Source organism: Vulpes vulpes, chromosome 15 (genome assembly GCF_048418805.1).
Source record: "Vulpes vulpes isolate BD-2025 chromosome 15, VulVul3, whole genome shotgun sequence".
Classification (NCBI taxonomy): domain Eukaryota; kingdom Metazoa; phylum Chordata; class Mammalia; order Carnivora; family Canidae; genus Vulpes; species Vulpes vulpes.
The window spans coordinates 109,006,880-109,027,630 of NC_132794.1; the positions used below are offsets into that span (position 1 = coordinate 109,006,880).

General features: G+C 36.9%; 1 protein-coding gene across 17 annotated transcripts in view; it reads right to left on the bottom strand.

The window, feature by feature from the left end:
- The window catches only part of ATE1 (arginyltransferase 1), a 162,918-nt gene that overhangs the window by 109,382 nt on the left and 32,785 nt on the right, over positions 1-20,751 (bottom strand). For all 17 annotated transcript variants that reach the window (XR_011997608.1, XR_011997607.1, XR_011997606.1 and 14 more), the window contains one exon: positions 8,046-8,078. Coding sequence is in view for 13 of the 17 variants with exons in the window: in XM_025994630.2 (XP_025850415.1) it covers positions 8,046-8,078 (33 nt within the window). In the remaining 4 variants the exon portion in view is untranslated. The remainder of the gene's footprint in view (positions 1-8,045; positions 8,079-20,751) is intronic.

Sequence of the window (20,751 nt, forward strand, 5' to 3'; positions counted from 1 at the left end):
CACACACACACACAAATGTACACATTACTTCAGTCTATCATAGAGCTTCAAGAAGCAGCAAAATAGCTCTCAACTTCAAAAAAAAAATTGGAAAGATGGTTTTACAAGCTATCAAAAAATACTAATGGCTAATATTTAAAATAGTATTAACCACCTAGCTAATATTTAAATATTCCTTAAAAATGGAAGTATCTTGGGGAATACTAAAACTGCAAACACTACACAATAACTAGGGATGCAGTAAGGAAGCAAGATATCAAGCTGAATCAGATCTTTTCTATAAAATTTTAGGAAATTAAAAGATGAAGAAATGATATATACTCTTTTCTCCCAGCTTTATTTACACATGATAAAATTCACCCATTTTAAGTGTAAAATTCTGTGATTTTTAGCAAATTTATAGAATTATGGAATCATCACCACAATGCAGTTTGGGATCATCTCTATCACCCCCCAAAACTCCTATGAGTCTCCTTTGCAGTTAGCCCTCCACTTCTACCTCTAACTCAACTAATCTGCTTTCTCACTCTCTAAATTCCCCTCTTTTAGGTAATTCATTTAAATGGAAACACAGTATGCAGCCTCCTGTATCTGGCTTCTTTCACCTCGCATAATGTTTTCAAAGATCACCCATGGTGCACCCTGTATCATAATTTGTGCCTGTTTACTGCTGCCATTCCATCGTATGGATGGACATTTATCTATCCACCAGGTGATGGACTTCTAAATTGATTCCAGCTTTTGGCCATTATAAATAATGCTACTATGAACATTCACATCCAAGTCTTTGCATGTATATTCTCATTTTCCTATATTTTAGGGTCATATAGTAACCCTATCTTCATTATTTTGAGGAAATGAAAAACCATAGCTCTACCATTTTAACAATCCCACCACAATGAATAAGGTTGTCAATCTCTCCACATCTTGTCAATACCTGCTACTCTCTGCTGATTATGGTCATTCTTGTGGGTTTGTGGTAGTATCTCATTGTGGCTTTAATCTCCATTTCCCTTGTGGATGGTGAGAATCTCTTCTTGTACTTAGTAACCATTTGCATGTTTTCTCTGGTGAAATATGTAATCAAGTCTTTAGCCTATTTTTAAACTATATTGTCTATCTTATTACTGAGCTGTTAAGTTCTTTTTGTTATTGATTCTAACTTAATTCCACTTTGATCAGAGATAATTTCAATCCTTTTCAATGGCTGAGATCTGTATAGAGGGACAGCATCTGATCTGATGGTAGTCAATGTTCCCTGTGTACCTAAAAAAATATGCGGTTTATCATTGTTGGGCATAGTGTTCAACAGAGGTCAAAGGGGTAAAACTGTGTGATAGTGTTTTTCCTATCTTCTACAGTCCTTCTAGTTTTCCAATTGTTCTGTCAACTATTGAGAATGTCGTCCTAAAGTCTGCAACTGTAACAGTGGATTAGACTTTTCCTCCTTTCAATTCCACTGGTTCTTGCTCCATGAATTCCCAGACTATTATTAAGTGTCTCACATTTTGGATTACCATGTCTTTGTATGATGAAGTGACCATTTTATTACCATGAAATGTCCCTCTTCCTTTCAGATAGCAGGCCCTGAGGTCTACTTCATCAGATATATAAATATAGCCACTCCAACTTTCTTATGATTAGCATCTGCATGGTATACCTTACTCTGGATTTTTTTTTTTTTAAAAGATTTTATTTATTCATGAGAGACACACACACACACAGAGAGAGAGAGAGAGAGAGAGAGAGAGGCAGGGACACACAGGCAGAGGGAGAAGCAGGCTCCATGCAGGGAGCCCGATGTGGGACTCAATCCTGGGTCTCCAGGATCAGGTCCTGGGCAGAAGGTGGCGCTAAACCGCTGAGCCACCCAGGCTGCCCTGGCCTTTTTATTTTAAATGATCTATGTCTACACAGTTAAGGTGAATCTTGATTTTTTTAAAAATCTAATATGACAATCTCTGACTTTTAATTGAAGTGTCTGGATAGGTATTGTCCAACAGGATAGCTACTGGCCACATGTGGCTATGTAAATTTACTAAAATCTTAAAAATTTAAAATTCAGATTTTAATTTGAATAGGTACTAAGAAGCTCAGTACCTATGTATGACCACTAGCTACATACATACTTTGGATAGTATAGATACAGAACATGTCAACATAGAGTTCTGGTTCAGATAATTTATATTGAATGTAATCAGTCGGGTTGGCTTTAAGTGGACATCTTGCTGTTTGCTTTCTATTTGTCTCACTTGTTCTTTGTTCACCTCTCCTTTTTCTGCCTTTCATGAAACTAAAAACGTGTTATCATGGCAATTATCTCCACTACTGGCTTATCAACTATCACCGTTTTTAAGGCTGCTTAAGGGCAGTGGTTTTTCAACAGGGAGCCAATTTACCCCTATGGAACATTGGCAAAGTCTGGAAACATTCTGTTTCAATTCAGGGGGAGGGTACTACAGGCATCTATTGGGTAGAAGCCAGAGATGTTGCTAAGCATCACACAATGCACAGGATAGTGTCCACAAGAAAGATTTAACCTATCCAAAATGTCAATAGTGCCAAGCTTGAGAAATCTTGCTCTTGGGTTTACAAAATATACCTCAAACTTATCGCTTCATGTAGTGCAAGAATCTTATAGCATTACCGAGGGAGAAGGGGGCAAAACAGGTGATGGAGACTAAGGAAGGCACCTGTTGTGATGAGCACTGGGCGATGTATGGAACTGCTGAACCACTATACTGTACACCTGAAACTAATATAACACTATATATTAACTAGAATTAAAACTTTAAAAAATCTTATAGCAGTATTATTCCATTTTTTCCTTTCTATCTTGCTATTATTGCCATATATCAATAGCTGTGATGTTGAGCTCAAACAATGTACCTCTCTGGACTCAATTTGCCTTAGAAAATTCTCTGTGTGAGAATTGAAAAGACATAAGCAAAGAGCTTAGCACAGCATCCATCCACCACAGGTGCTAACATCTGGATAAGTTGTTATGATACCTGTTGAATGAAGAAGATTTTAACTGATTTGAAAGAATAGAAGGGGGATCCCTGGGTGGTGCAGCGGTTTAGCGCCTGCCTTTGGCCCAGGGCGCAATCCTGGAGACCCGGGATTGAATCCCACGTCGGGCTCCCGGTGCATGGAGCCTGCTTCTCCCTCTGCCTGTGTCTCTGCCTCTCTCTCTGTGTGACTATCATAAATAAATAAAAATTAAAAAAAAAAAGAAAGAATAGAAGGACATACCTGAACAGAAACCTAAGCCACCTACATTCACATATGGTAAAATGTCTTACAAACACCTCTCCTGTAGCTCTCCACCTCCGAAATGCCGACAAGACTGCACCCTACTGGAGTGGCTGGCAAAGTCTGATTTGGAAGAGAATTTCAAGAATCTTTTAGCCTCTGATATATAATCCCCTTTATTTACCTACATTTAATTGAAGACATCTGTAGGCGGTGCCACACAAAATGTAATTCAGACTTAGTAATGTCAATAAAAATGTCCGTAAGGGAAAGGTCCGATGTAAACCTAGCAGGGAAGTGCACATCAGCAGCCACAGAGCCACATGAAATTAGGAATATAATGGAAATATGTTGCCTGACTTGACGAGGTGATAAAAGCTCTTTTCCCATAAAGCTTAATGAGCTCTATTAGTCTTCAGCTTACAGGAATGTAAAGGGGTCAGCCCCACAGAGGGAAGTAACTGACTTTCCACACATGGCTCCATTCAAATGACAGCAGATCAAATTACTGATGTAATTACTATAACCTGACAATTTCGTTAGATTCATGTGGCGGTTAACTATTTAGGACTTACAACAAAGGGACATGGTTCATTCATACTAGTTTGTGGACAAAGTGAAGTTTAAAGTATTCTTCATTTTCAACTGCAAGTCCCACATATATTACAGTCTCTACCAGAATTATTTTTCTTTTAATCACAATCAGGGAAGGTGTTTGGGTATTTACCTTCCCCAGCTAAAATACAAGCTCAATGGCAAAATTAAACATTTGGGACTCCTAACACTCTACTGCTTTGGCTTTGTTTTGGCTCTCAGACTGTGATGTGGCAAAGGAATAGAATCCTGAGTTCACTGCTGTTGGAAGTTTAGGGGTAGCAGCCACTACCTATACTATCAGGCAGCCCCTGAAAAACTCTGGACCAAAAGAATTTCAACAGAAAGCCCTCAAAGGAGTTCCCAAAAACTTCAGGCAAAGAAAAGCACATTGGTCATCTCTCATTTTGCCCTATGTCCATAAGCTCAGTAAGAAGAGAGATCTGTAACAAAGGTAAAACACAACTCCAGATCATTAAATGGAGAAAGCAGATCAGAGAGAAAATGACGAGATCACTACAATTTGATCATACTTTCCCTCTACTATTCACCAAAGATTAAAGCTTCTATACATACAGTCCCAATATTTAGCCAGATGTAAGTAAAAAAACATTTGTTTGATATACTCTGGCTGTACAGTTGGTAAACTCCAAGCCCTATCTACACCCAAGAGCATCCAAATATGAAAAAGACAATGATCCTCATCTTAATACAGTCGTGCTAGGACTATATTGAAACATAAATACGAGGCCTTGTGTGTTTTTGGCTGACTCCTGCAGCCTCAACCTCAGCCCTAGCTTATCCATCCATCCATCCAATACTTATCCAGTGCTTCCACTGTACTACTTTACTACACTAAAATCAGAAACACAAGGAAGAAAAACAGGGTCCTCTCTCATTGGGCTCACATTTGAGAAAAGTCTATTAGTGAGGTCTATTTAGAAGGATCTTTGCCACTGTTTGGTAATATTGCCCAAGTGGTGCAGCGGACATCAAGCTCCAGCCTCCTTATTCACTCCATGTCCAGGTAAGCCAATCCAGCCCAAATGTCTTCCACTCAAAACCATTCTTCCTGGTTATTCCTCAAAGCTCTTGCTGAAATCAGAGTCCAGCCTTAAACCTTATCGTCATTCCCTTCACCTAAGCTCCTGCAATTCCTCTCCATCTTTTTCCCCTAAGACTAGATCCTGTTTGCTCAACAATCAGAGCCTTGCCTGATGTACTTTTCAAACACTGACTACAAAAGCCACCATCAAAAACCTACCAAGGTATCTCTTCTTCCCATTGTGGCTCCTTCATGGAAGAGCAAAGGGTGAAACAATTTAACATTTTGTGTATCTCCTTCTTAATTGGTTTCTGCATGTTTTAATTATTTTTAAATTGAGATCTACATGTATAATTTTGCATCCTACTTCTATTTCAATATAGCAAAAATATTTCACACTGTTTTCTTCATCAACAGGTACTTAAGTATATGCATAATCCCCATTTTAATGGCTGTACCATGTTCTGTTGATAATATGGCTTTCTGTACCATTATTTATTTGACCTCTTACTACTGGACATTTAGACTTTATAAATTTTTTGCCATTATAAATAGTGCCATAATAAACATTTACACAAGTTTTGTCCCCACTTTTATTTCTCTGGCAGTGATTCTTAGATTAGAATTATTCCAGCACACAACCCATAAGGTATGAATTTATACAGGGTCTTAAATGTAGATGACAAAATTGATTTCTGTAAAGGATAAAGTATAAAAACAACTCATCCCATCATATCTTCCCAAGCATTTATAAAAAAAAAAAGATTATTTTATTAACAGGTAAGCAAACATTTACCACTGTTCTTTTAAACTACACTTCTTTGCTTACAAGGTTAATTCTTAAAACATTTACTACTATTTGTATTTCACCACATCAACTATCTCATAAAATCCAACCAAAAATTATGGGAAAAAAAATAAAACATTTTAAAATTGACTCCAAGAGAACTTGAAGTATAATAACCTTGTTATACTTTCCCCAAACTGCCTTTAACTATATGTTTTTATGAACAAAATTAAGGATTTTTAACAGAAGCAAATCTTATTTTTCCATCCTTTCCTCTGTGATACTTCCCATTCTGCTATGCTTAAAAAATGCTTCATCAACTAAAGAGCAGTTGTATAATTTATACTGTCTTCAAATTTCTTAGTTTGCTTGTTTTTGCACTAAACTTTATTTAAAATTTTATGTGACAGGATTTGTGCTTAGTGCTTACCACACACTATCTCATTTCATCTTAATAACTATAAAGTAGGGGATCCCTGGGTGGCTTAGCAGTTTAGCACCTGCCTTCGGCGCAGGGCATGATCCTGGAGTCCCAGAATCGAGTCCCGCATCGGGCTCCCTGCATGGAGCCTGCTTCTCCCTCTGCCTGGGTCTCTGCAGCCCACCCCCCACCCCCCAATCTCTCATGAATAAATAAAATCTTAAAAAAAATAACTATAAAGTATTACCAATTCCATCTTTAGATTAAAGGAAAGATGAAATTGCTCATGGGCTAAGCAAGCCTCCATCATTTCAAAGCCCAAGTCCCTCTAAACATAGCTTTGTTTCCCTCTTGATCCTGGATATTTAGAAAATGTAACCAAACCTGGATGGCAGTTTTCCCCTGGCAGTCATCAAACTGACCTCTGAGAGTATTCAATGTACCAAGTTGGTTTGCACCACAAACCCAAAATGTTTCAAAAAAATCACATGAGTACAGTGTTACAGAAGCAGTGTGTGTGGAAAGTTGCAGAAGGGTGTGGCAGTGGACAAAGGCTCAACCTGAAGAGGGATAGGATTTGAACCAGTTGGGAACAGGGGATAGGAACTTAAAGTGAAATAAGCAGAAGCAAAAGGAAGGACAATGGAAAGGCAGAGAACAGTGTCTGATCACCCCGGGCTTCAGTGCAGCCCAAGAGGAAAATAAAAAATATTACTAAGGTTTTGAGTAGCACTTTATTTATTGAACTCACTTGAACTCATGATCCTGGGATTAAGACTTGAGCCTGAGCCACCCAGGTACCCTGAGTAGCATTTTAAAAATGCTGCCATGTCCACTGCTTCATTAGGGAGGTAAGACTTATCATTTGCATTTTAAAGATAAAAAACCCAGGCTCAGGGAAGTTGTGATTTGCCCAACTGTGTCCAGTAAGGGAAGGCATGCTCTAAAACTGAGATTTGGTTCTGAGTGCAAGCATCTCTCCCACTCCCCCTTCTTTCTTCCTCCTTCCTCAAAGCCTCATCCATCTTGTGTCAAAAATCACAGGTCAGCAGTTTTCCTGAGTATCTTTATCTCACAATGTTATCACTGGAGTCTCAGCTCTACACTGCAGAACCATTATGAGGACTCAAGGTGAAAGTAAATGTAGCACTGAGAGAGGGGGAGGGAAAAGGAGAGGAGGGGAGTGGGGGAGGAGAGGGAAGAGTGAGAGAGAAACAGAGGGAGGGAGCACACCTGTGCTTAAGAGAAGCTCAGTAATAGTAAGTCCTCTGCTCTTGCCTTATCAATTCAGGGGTCTGAAAAAGTGCTCTCAGGCACCTGGGTGGTTCAGTAGGTTAAGCATCTGCTTTCAGCTCAGGTTATGATCTCACGGTCCTGGGATTGAGTCCCTCATTGGGCTCCCTGCTTGGCAAGGAGTCTGTTTCTCCCTCCCTCTCCCTCCTCCAGCTAGTACTCTCTCTCAAATAAAATCTTAAAAAAAAAAAAAAAAAAAAAAAAGTGCTCGCAAACCAACAGAAACTGGCCTGACAACAGGCAACCCCCCCTTTCCCCTCCCCCAACTCTCTTTTAATACCAGGGCCTTTTTTTTTTTTTTTTTTTAACCAGGGCCATTAAGACAGAATAAGGCTAGTGTCAAACAGTTATGAAGGAAGCAGACATAATAAGGCTCTTTATAATGCAATACTGGTGATTTCAGTTTACTTAAAAAAAAAGAAAATGTCCTTAAAAAGAAGCAATGACCTGTTATGAAGGTGAGCAGCTCTGTAACTTAGAACAATTCTTATTCTAAAAAAAGTCTGTATTCATCTCATTACCATTATCAAAGAGGATGTGTTACAACAAAACGAACACCTCTAAATACCAAATAAATGCCTAACAAAACATACCAATAGTGATGTCCCGAGTAGTGATTCTAGTACTAAAGTCAGAGAGTCAACTCTTACCTCCAGAGGTGAGCTGCAAAGGAACCTTGTGAACTGTAGAGTCACATTTAAATATCAGGATCAGTTTCATCCAATAAATGAGCAGCAAAAGAAAACAAAAAAAGAAAAATTATCGTTACATATTTTTTCAATAACAGCATCTAAAGTAAACCTTAAAGTCTATAAAATTAACATTTTTTGATTCACTGTATAGTTTTTATCCAGAGTACAGAAAAGTTCTATCTAGCCCATAGTTGGCATCCAGCTATTTAAAAATAAAATCTGTACAAACTCTATATAAAAATAAATTAAAGCACAACAAGCTAATCCTAAAAGCTTTCATTTCTTAAGGTTTCATCTTACAACCCCTACATAATTAGTCCAAGACAGGAATCAGCAATCTTCCTGACAATGAATGCCACAAGCAAAATTATGTAAGAGCCAAGAGAAGGGAAAGATATAAACCAAAGGGGAATCAAGAAATAAAAAATCAAGACCAGGAGAGAAGGCTGGTTGAGGCAAGAGTGAAAGAAGGGGAGTCCCCCCACACACTGGTGCCCGGACAGTTCTCCCTTTCTCTTTCTCAGCCAACATGCATCCTTATTCTACTACCTCTTTCTTTGACACATGTCAAGGCTTACACAATAACACCTGAAACTAAGCGTTATATATGCTGTTTCTCAGTATTTAATTAAGGAAACAAATTTAGGCAGGGTAGGAAGGAGCCATGAATAACAAAGCAAACTGCTCTGAAATGAGGACTGTCACATAACTCTCTATATATTCATGATAATAATTCATAATGCTTTTTAGATGTTATTTATTAAATCAACATTTCAAATCCTTCGAGAGTTACTGTAATAATAAAATAGCCAAGTAGCATACACTCTTGATCTTTCTAAATGCGAAATAACTACAATAAAATGCAATAGCAGGCCTGTTTCCAAGGGCTCTTGAACTTCCTCTCCACAACAAAGCTAGCCAGTACTCACAGGGAATACAAATAATTTGATTCTCTTTTAGAGATACACATTGAAATATTTTTCAATGAAATTACATGATGTCTGGGATTTCCTTCAAAATCACCAGGGGGTCAGGAGTAAGTATTGTAGGATAGCGTGTAGATAAAACAAGACTGGCCATTATATTAAACTGGTGAGGACAGGAGATGAATATATGCAGATTCACTATATAACTTTCTACTTTGTAAAGATTTCCAGTTTTCTACAGTAAAGTTTAAAAAGTATGGCAGACACTTTCTCCCCGCAAAACTAAAGCAAATACATTTGTAAAATGTTACTAGTACACACTAAAGCCTTATAATTAACTAGTATCATTTAGGCCCTAGATAATAGGGTATATTTAAGCAACTTTTTTTTTTTAAGAGAACTTTCTGAAAGTGCAAGATCTACCAACATTTTAAGTTTTCATAATACTGATATGTAACAAATTAATTTTGTTAAAACTTAAAGTGTAACCTTGTGATCTTGGATTCTTTTCATAGTAGCCCAACATGAGAGGATCTCGACCCTTCCTCCTGGGAGTAAAAAGTGGCAAGTAAAAGACTAGCCAGTTTTAACAGTGGAAAACAAAAGGTATGGAGAATTTTTATTTCAGAATGAGAATGAGAAATCTGCTCTTGCACAGTTTCTTTCCTTTTCTCCACTAAGTGCATGTTAACTCTCTAGTACGCATTATATTTTAGAACTTAGAAGTAGGGGCACCTGGGTGGCTCAGTGGTTGAGTGTCTCCCTTTGGCTCAGGTCATGATCCCGGGGTCTAGGGATCAAGTCCCACATTGGGCTCCCCACAGGGACCCTGCTTCTCCCTCTGCCTATGTCTCTGCCTCTCTCTGTGTGTCGCTCATGAAAAAATAAATAAAATCTTTAAAAAAACAAAGAAGAACATAGAAGTAGTTCTGGTTCAGCAGTAACTGATTTATCAGTTAGGATGGAGGTTACTTTAAATAACAATAAAAAGAAGCAGATAATTACTTTCCAGGAAAACTAATGTTTCCTTGCAGTTCCAATGCCTGACATACATCTCTGTTATGTGTGTATATAACATTACTGTCACAGCTTTTTCAAAATAGACCTAAAAATTCCTGCACTGCCTAAAGCTGCCAAAACATGAAGTATACAAGTAAAAGTTCTCAATTCCCAAAGCAGTAAAAACAAAATAACAAATCACAAGGCGCACATTCACTTCCTATTCAAAGGACATGAAAAGATCCAAAAATGCTGCTTCTTGATTAGTGCACCAGAAAACCCACTGCTACTTCCCTTCAGTTACTTAGTAAATTTTCATTGTGAAATTACACACATCATATTCAATACAAGTGGTAATACCTTGAAAAAGAACTATAAAAAAGCAAATTAATTGTAAAATATATTTTGTACATACACTGTAACTGACAAGAGAAATAGATGCCTTCTAACAAATACCATCCAAATGTCTGATCAGTTTAAAAATGGCTCAGTGTTGCTGTTACAACACAACAAAAAAGACTATGGCCCCAGTCCATAGTCCCCATTAATACCACTTTTCTAACAGTTATTCTAATTGGGCCATTTAAAAAATATAGTGTTATGGGCATAGTTAATAGGTTTAAGGGAAAGATCTTATTTTAATATTTAGGCAAAATGTTGAGAAAATAAAGAATTTAATATGTTTACAAAATATCTTACTGATTTTATAGACAGGAATATACTTCCTCATTCTAGAAAGAACTGGAGGTAAATATAGCCACAGTTTATCTATATACCTATTTAAAGACTACTTCTGAGAAATGTTGATTTAATACAGTTGAAAATAGGAACAACTTCCCTGACATTTGTCTTTTCAAACGTAAACAGATAAGTTTTTCAATAAGAACATTAATAACATTATTACTTTGACTCACTTGCTACAATTCATAAAAATTTAATTGTCAATTATCTCATCTACTCTTGATTTTTTTCAAAAAATAAGGATTATGTTCCGTATTTAGCATCCAGGCACAACAGCATCAGTAGTACCATTTAGAAAATATTTCAGGCCTCTAAAAAGAGAAAAAGGATAGACCCAGATCAGTTCTCATGTTCCACAGCTAGGTACTGACTGATCTTGCTTAGAGTATTCTTACTTATCACTTCTAGCTTCATTGGTAGCCTATGTCATAACATCTCATTCCTTCCAGAGAAGCACTTGGGTTTACCAAAATTTTCTCAATAGTTTTCCAAGCACACAAAATCGTAGCTAAACTTCTTGTCAGTTATGAACAGCAAGTTCTTTCTTTTTCCAAGACTTGTTATTAACCATGCCATTTATGCTGGGGGTAGGGTACAGTGGAGAAGGTGAGGGAGGAAGCAGGAGAGAAGAATGCACACTACTGGTTTTGTCAAAATATCCTGGTAAAACTACAATCAACTATTTATCTTTGCAATATAAAACATTCAACACATAATACAAGCTACTATTTTCATGAAATGCTTTTTCCATTTAATAAGGAATCATGTTAAATTCCCATATATTAACAAAAAAGGAAACACTAAAAAGCAATTTTTTACAAGGCACAACTTTTTTTCCTAAACTGAAGAATATCAGTGAGTTATGCCTATTTGTCAAAGTGGAATTCAAGTCTTTCTTATAACTGTTCATATAGATTACTCAAAATGTCCTTGCAATAACAAAATACTTCTGTTGGTCCTGTTTCCTTGACCTTTCACCCTAGCACATGGTACTTACAAATTGTCAGGGGACAAGTCTAACAATTTTAGTTAGTCTATAATCTAGCAAGTCTTTATTTAAAACCTAAATCATACCTCAATGTAAGATACTAAGTTTTTTTTTTTTATCAGGAATTTGGAAGTTTTAGTTAAGAGTGTAAGTTAAATTACACTCCCTTTACATTCTCCCACAACTGCTGGTCCATTTTGGACTACTGGAAATGGACTATTTTAAGGCAGTGCAAGAACTAAGATTTATGTTAAGAATGTGTTTTTCCTGAATTGCCAACTCTTAGACATTAATGTGACTCCACAAAAGAAACAAAGTTTCATTATTTCATTTCATTGCAGAAAAATAAAACCTTCAAAAAGCAGCCTACACAGCTACCATCCATTTAAAAAGTCATCCAGGGCATGGAAATTAAATATGTACTTAGTAGGAAGTCATGACGAAGGTCTGAGGACAGATCCTGTTTATCCTAATTTTAGTGGGGAATAAACAGAACAGATTCAGGCAATCCTTAACTTCCTTTCTAGAGCTACTCTCTAGTCCACCTGCCAGGAGGTGGCTGAAGGACTAACTGCTTGCACTGGTTTATTGGATTAGACCTGGAACCTCTGGACTGGCCATTAAGCATCAATAAATCTTAAACGATGACAAGGAAAATCATATTTACATCCTAATCTATTTAAACCTATGTCCTCTGGGCTACCACATGTCCTTTTTCACCAATGGAAAGGAAGAACAACGATCTAAGAGTTGGTCTGGAGTTTCACTAGCTTCATCTACTTCATCTTGAGGTTCCTTCAATTATTGCAGCCTTAGTTTTCTATCTGTAAAATAGATAGAAGCCAGACCAGTTTCACCAACTGGTATCCTGTGGCACTCTTACAAAATTGCTCCATGGCCAAGTAAGTTCAAGAAATTCTGCGTATTATTGCCACTGTATCTCCCCTCCTCATAGAGAACCGTAAGATATACTGATAAAATAAGGACTTTGAGAATTCCTGCCATTAAAAACAAAAAACCCTAAAAGATAAGTTCTGGGGATCAAAAGCACAGCATTGTGATCCTATGTAACAACACCATATTAAATAATGAAAGTTGCTAAAAAAACAAGTAGATTCTAAGTGTTTTCAAGATAAAAAAGAAACATTAACTGTGAAATGATCAAAGTATTAACCCAAATTAAGGTCGTAATCACACTGCAATATAGGTGTATCAAACCAGTATGTTGTAGGCCTTATACAATACATGTCAATTATTTCTCAATAAAGTTAGAAAAAGAAAAACCTCTTTGACTTTATTTAATCTAATGATTTCCAAAGTTACGTGACCAGAAAGTTTTGGCTTTTGGTTTTTAATTTAACACTTATTATCATTCTATAGAATATTCTACAATACTCATTCTGGGAAACACTACCAGTTTCCTCAATCTGTATTTAATAAAAATGCTCACTGAAAATACTCAAGATAGCTGTTTACAGTATAAAAAAATCTAGTATGAACTATCAGTGAATTACTGGCCTCCTCCCCCTACCTTTTAAAAGTTTTGGTTCCTATTCAAAATCATCATCCTTCCCAGTATAAGACTTAATTTAATACTTTAGATTGGTGAATGGCTAATGCTCAAGACAACAGCGTAGAAGGAACTACATAATAAAATGCCTCTTGAAAGATTCTATTATCTTCCCAGAATCACAAAAGCCCATAACACTAATACACAGAACTTCACAGATTTTGTTCTGTGTTGAGTCCAGTTGGCTAATACATGTCCTAATTAGTGAGCTACTTCAATGCACAACTCTTACTACTTGCCACTCTCTATCCAGTTTCTAAAAGCAATAAAGATCTGGGCTATAACTAACTAGCTCATCGCATGTATTCACTATAATGATAGTTACAAGTCTTATAAATAGTGACTTTGTTGTTGTTTTAATAGTGACTTTATATCTATGAAACAAATAGCATGTATCTGAACTTACTAAAAATTCATTTATTTACTACCTTCTAAAATTAAATGGTTAAGATTGCAGATGAATCTGTAGTGCAGATAAGAATGTAATTTTACAGCTTGAAGAGCTCAAAAAGAATGGAATTTAAAAGAATTTCATCGTTTTGCAAAATTACTAGCACCAAACAAAATCACCAGTTCATATCAAAGGGCAAAGAAAAGGAAGCTCTTGGCAAAGTCACCAAAAAAAAAAAAAAAAAAAAAGACTCCTGTATTAGTGATATCATGTGCTGAGTCGAGAATCATTTGCTTCTCTAATAGAATCATTTGCCACAGACCTAATAACCTAAAAGCCAGCTTGTTTACAACATTTAAATTAATGACTAGTACAAAATATTAAAATATTTCAGAAGTATGGAAATAATTTAAAAGTGTGTTTATGAGGAAAAGTGCCTTGGGATTTTTTTAAAAATTAACATTGGTGCCAAAATTTTATATAATAAGAAAAATCTTTAAATCTATTGCTTTCTGGGGCACCTGGGTGGCTCAGTGGTTGAGTGTCTGCCTTTAGTTCAGGTTGTGATCCTGGGGTCCTGGGATGGAGTCCCAAATTGGGCTCCTTGCAGGGAGCCTGCTTCTCCCTCTGCCTATGTTTCTGCCTCTTTCTCTGTGTCTCTCATGAATCAATAAATAAAATCTTTAATAAATAAACAAACCTGTTGTTTTCTTAATTTGCAAATGGAGTGTTTGGGGATGTATCAAAACTGAAAAGTTTTAAAATTGCATTCTTCTAACTGTAACATTTTCTTAAGTATTGAATACAGGTATTTCCAGATTGGGCAAATATATTTAAAATATACATAGATGTGAAAGGACTTATATCCAGAGAATATAGATAGCTCTTAAAAATCAAAAAACAGGGATCCCTGGGTGGCGCAGCGGTTTGGCGCCTGCCTTTGGCCCAGGGCGCGATCCTGGAGACCCCGGATCGAATCCCACATCAGGCTCCCGGTGCATGGAGCCTGCTTCTCCCTCTGCCTATGTCTCTGCCTCTCTCTCTCTCTCTCTCTCTGTGACTATCATAAATAAATAAAAAAAATTTTTTTTAAAAATCAAAAAACAGAAAGATATGAGAGCCCAATTTTTTAAAGGTGACACAGACACTTAAACAAGTACTTTACAAAAATGAGGATATTCAAATGGCTCACACATTCATGAAAAGGTGTTTGACAAAAGGCAAATTAAAACCCCAATATAATACTGCTAAATATACCCACCAGAAAGGCTAATTAAAATGTCATACATGACCAAGTGTTGGTGAGGATGGGAGGTAATGAGAATTCTTATAAGGTACAATCACTATGAAAAACAGGCAGTATGCACAAAAGCTAAGCTATCATTACCCTACGATGGAGGAATTTAATTCTTAAGTATATACCCAAAAGAAATGAGTGCTGTGTCTACCAAAAGACTGGTAGAAGAATGTTCTTAGCAACATTATTCATAATAGCCCTAAACTGGAAGCCACCTGCATGCCCATCAGTAGGAAAATGGACTAACTGTCCACTATCCATACATTGGAAGACTTTACACAAGAATGAAAGAAAACCACTATTGTAAGCAGTGTATGCGAAACTCACAACTGAGTAAAAAGAGGATACAGAAGAGTACACACTGCATGATTACATCTATATGAAAGCTCAAGAACATGCATATCTACTCTTATGGTCAGAAGAGTAGCTGTCTCCAGATGCGAGTGTACTGACTAGAAAAAGAGGATTTTAGCATGCTGAAAATGTTCTCAATCGGAATAGTGATTAAGGGACATATACATATGTAAAATTTCAATAAGCTACAAACCTAACATTTGTGAGCTTTGCTGTATATAAATTTAAAAATTAATTTCAAAAAAGAAGATAAGAAAAAACTATTGAGCTCCCCCTATGGATTTTTCCTATAAATTATTTAAGCCACAGAATTTTCAGTTAGAAGGAATCGTGGTGATTATCTAGTCCAGCTCCTCTAGCTTACCTCTGGATAACCTAAGGCCCACACATTATATTTGATAGTCAACAGCAAAACTAGGGTTAGAACCTAGAAGTCTAGGATACCTGCGTGGCTCAGCGGTTGAGTATATGCCTTTGGCTCAGGTCATGATCCTGGGATCCCAGGATCAAGCCAGCACACCCCCCTCCACCACCACCCCCCGCATCAGGCTTCCCATGGGGGGCCTCTGCTATCTCTGTCTCTCTCATGAATAAATAAAATCTTTAAAAAATTTAAGAACCTAGAAGCCTTTCAAGTACATGGTTCCTTCTATTAAACCAAGCACTCAACACCACCATTAATCAGAACTCAGACGAAGGCAGTTAACACCCAGAGATACCAAATCTCAGTGTTATAATAAAATAACACTACAATATGGTGATAAATAGATATTCAGGTAACAAGGAAATAAAGAAATTAACAAGTCCACAACAAAATGTATGTTAACCATAATGACAAATTCAACCAACAAATGGCAAAAAAGCAGGATTTCAAAATTATGTTCACAAGCAAGGTAAATGAAGAAGACCTCTCACATCTTGTTTCCCAGCCCCGCCAGTATCCCTGCCCTTATGTGAGCATGTCATGCCTCTCCTGTGGATCTGAAATGTATCTCCCAATGACACACACAGGCATCTACCAAGGAGCCCCTCTTTTCACAGCCTCCTCCCAATGTCCTTCCATAACTGTCACCACCACCCTCTATCCCTCCCCTTTTCTTGAACTGTTAGCACATATCACTCTGACACTATACTAACATACTTTTATCTTCCTCAATAGCATATAATCTGAAGGTAGTTTTCTGTCTTGCTCACTATGCTGCATCCCTAAAGTCTAAAATAATATCTGGCACACAAGAGGAAGTCAGTATTTGCTGCTTAAATGCCCACATGCACTCATTCATAACTTGAAGGAATCAAGTTATGAATGAATAAATGAATATTCATATTCTTTCCTTTTTTCCTGTGTTTCTTCATGGTTCCTGGCTACTTTGCAAAACTGTGTCACATCTGGTCAAGGTGAGGTGTCATAACCAGAGAGAAGCAGTCACCAGTAACCAAGAACTGCTATTGCTGAAGAAATGATCTGTGCCCTCCTCATTTGATCTTCTCAGAATGCCAGTGTCCTCCAAAAGCACATTTAATCCCCCGCAGAGACTTCCAGTAAGTATTTTTGAGGAGCAACTACTCAAGAGACTAAGGACAAAACCAGGTATTTGTTACATTACACTAAGTTAGGTAAAAGAATTGGGTGTCTTTCAAACATCTGAGTAACATGAATTAAGGATAAGCAGAAAATACAAAGCCTAGAAAAAAAATTAGCAGGAAACCACAACCAAGACAAAATTTATTTTAAAAGTCCTCTGGTCAAAATACTAAGAAATATATTATCAGTAATTTAATTATTACTAAAAACTAATACTTGATTTTATTAGCAAACACATTAATAATGGTTATAGGTACTGCCTGCATACTCATCAAATAAATGGATTCAAGCAAGATCAAGTATCTCTCTACATCATACCAGGTACATATATTTCCAATCATTTTTTAAAGATTTATTATTTACTTGAGAAAGGGAGGGAGAGAGAGGAGGAGGGACAGATGGAAAGTAAGAGGGAGAGAAGCACACACCCAGCTGAATGAGGAGACTGATATGGGGCCCGATCCCATGATCATGACTAACCTGAAATCAAGAGTTGGACACTCAATTGACTGAGCAAGAGGTGCCCTTATTTCCAATAATTTCAATATTAATATTTTAACATTTTTAACATTAATGTAAACCTATGTAAGGATGTTTTTAAAAGTATTTTAAAATTCATTTTACTTATTAACTCACATGAGCGAAGGGCTGTGTCTTATTTGTCTATGTATCCCTAGGACCTACCAGTGACTGGAACATGCTAATAATTTAATGTTTATATGACTGAATAGAAAAATCACCCTCTTCCAGAGCCCAGAAGAAAGCAACGTGGAGCCATTCTAAGTAGAAAATTTTGAACTATTTCTAGAATGACTGTCACAGAAAAACACACACACACCAATATTTACAGATCCACACAATGTATCCCTTTTTCCCCTTAAAGGCAGAACTATGCTCTGAATAAATAATCAGGTATATAATACACATTTTTTACTTTTACAATTAACTACTGACTAGAATAAAATCAACTACTTTTTAACCATGCAAGCAGTTACCTACAATTATCTGGCATATCAAACAAATTACCATAGCAAAAGTACAAACTTTCCTCATTTAGACTAGTTATCAATAGGCAGTATTGTTCACTTGTCAAGTCACTACCAGGAGGTCATAAAACTCAAGGTCCCGCAGATTTAATGGAAAAAGCAGAGCTAACATACAAGGGCTAAAGACAAATGGTGCTCGCGACAAGATTATTCCTATCACCTGAGCTTTGCACTCACTAAAATGTGCTTAACTCATTGTAGGTAAATTTCACAACACTCTCTTTCAGGAAATTCAAAACAGCTTTTCCTTATTATAGAAGGACAAGAGCTTTTGACATCATTTGAATTCTCCTTTTGCTTCATGACACGAGTTTCAAGAACACTATTTTCTTTCTGAGTAGTTTTCCATTTGGCAACAAGTGAGCTCTCCCTCCAGCTGTTTCTCAAGAACAGGCAACTCGGCAGCTCATTCACACAGTGCTGCTCACTGGGCATCTACTCCATTCCAGACACACTGCTGGGCACTGTGTATTTCTTCTGATTCTGGCACCGTATTTTTATAAGTTGGTGCAATGGCACAAGTATGCTGTAGATTATGATACACTAATGAGCTAAGTTTTCAAAAGGAGAGATGTACTCTAAGAAAGCTTTATCACAAGAGTAAAAAAACAAACAAAAAAACCCCCAGAAACATCCATAGTTCCTTTGTCTCTGCTTGAAGAATCACTCCCTCTGCTCCTCCCACCACTCATGTGCATGCACTATCTCAAATGAATATTAAAAAAAAAAAAAATCAACATCCATTTCATACCAAACACTCCCCTTGACAGCCTAACATTCCATGTCACTGTCCTACCCCCAAGCTTTCAGAAAACTATGTAAGCCTGTTAACTATGATGGTTACTGGTGTACTTACATAACTAGCAGTCAATTATCAAGCTACTCCAGATTTTCAGGTACTGAAACTAAAGACGAAACCCCAGAAGAAAGCAATAAAGGTTAAAATGAGGATGCAAAACAGAATGCTTATGTCCCCAACTTAAAGAAAAATCCCTTAAGCTTCTTTTCCCATTTTCCTCTTGACCATTACTTTACTAACAATAAACTTGGTGATCTAATTTCCAAGCCAATAATTAATATTTCTGCTCCTCCCTTACACCTGCTCTACTTTTTCCTTAATACTTATCCCCTGGTAACTTGCTATATAATTTACTAATTTATTACACTTATTGTTTAAATGACTTTCTCTGACCACCCATTCCCACCTCTGAATTTGAGCTATGCAAAAGCAAGGGATCGTTACATGACTTTTTCACTCATTTGGTAAGTCTACCAAGTGCCTCTAGAAGACTGCCTGGCACATAGCAAGTGCTCAATAAATATTTTAACAGAACATTAAGAAACCACAAATTAGAAAAAGAATGCTGAAACTAGACAAACTAATACAGTTAACAACTGACAGCAAAAAATAAAGGAAAGATGAAAATAGAGAAACACTTTAGAGAAGAAAGCAGTCATGTGAGTGAGGCATATGCCACAGTATAACACAGCGAGAACAGAATGCTCCTGAGGGACTAGGAGGACCATTATCAAACGAGCCCAGTGCAGGGAAGAACACCACGGGTGTGGGAAAGGCAGTCATTTTAAAAGATTAGGGGACATAAAAACCTTAGCAACGAAAATGTTCCAATTATTGGAAAATCTGCCTATGATGAACGTCTCATTCACTGATGTCAGTTATTCCATCTTAATTACTTGGGCCCACTCTCACTTTTTCATAGGTGAGCACTGCGGTCCAGCACAAAAAAAAAAAACACGGAAATCAGTCAGTGTCCTGGTTCTCGTGGACAACCAACCTACTTAATAGGAGAATTTACTCCACACAAGCACTGAGGTCTTTTCATCTCTAATGTCTTGTAACGCTACGATTTTATGATCTGAGACAAGTTTTAGATATTACTGACAAAAGAAACTTTAAGGAAGAATGTCTTTTCAAAAAAGATGTATTTATTTGAGAGAGAGAGAGAGAAACAGTGCACTTGTGGTGGGGGTGGGGGGAGAGGGGCAGAGGGGCAGAGGGAGGAGGAGAGAATCTCAAGCAGACTCCACACTGGGCACGGAGCCCAACACAGGGCTCGAACCCAGCACCCTCAGGCCAGGACCTGAGCTGAAACCAAGAGTCAGATGCTCAATCTACTGAGCCACCCCGGTGACACTCAAGGGAAAATGTTCTTAGTGATAGCTGTAACTCCACCTCTTTGCATCTCCCCCCACAAACTGACATTATCCTGGGGATATAATCATGTCTCTGTTCTAAAATATTTACGTAACTGATTCAAAAGCTTTAGTAATTTAATTACTAATGACAAATGTCTGGAAACACACATAAGACACACTATAATACAAACCTCCCTTGATTTAAGAGCTATTCATAAAAAGTGGCTTGATTAAATTGTACAAATAACCATCTAACCTTTCTAATTTATTCAAGGAAGTTATCCCTGGCCTTAAAAATAAATAATAAATATTTCAAAATGCTGAGAACTTGCTATCAAATTCTGTTAATAGTTATTTATAAAGTAGTACATGCCTACACATGATTGTCTGATTTTGCTACATAACTGAAGAAAAGTGTCAGTCTGATATAATGAATACTTTTCTAAATATAAGTCATAATTTTCATGTACATAGAGGAACACTATTAAGAGAAAAATGGTTAATGTCTTTTTTAGGTTAAGTTCCAGAAAGTACTTAAATATTTAAGAAGCAAAGACTCATTTATAATGATCATACTCAATCCCTCAATGCAAAGTACTTCCAACAAATG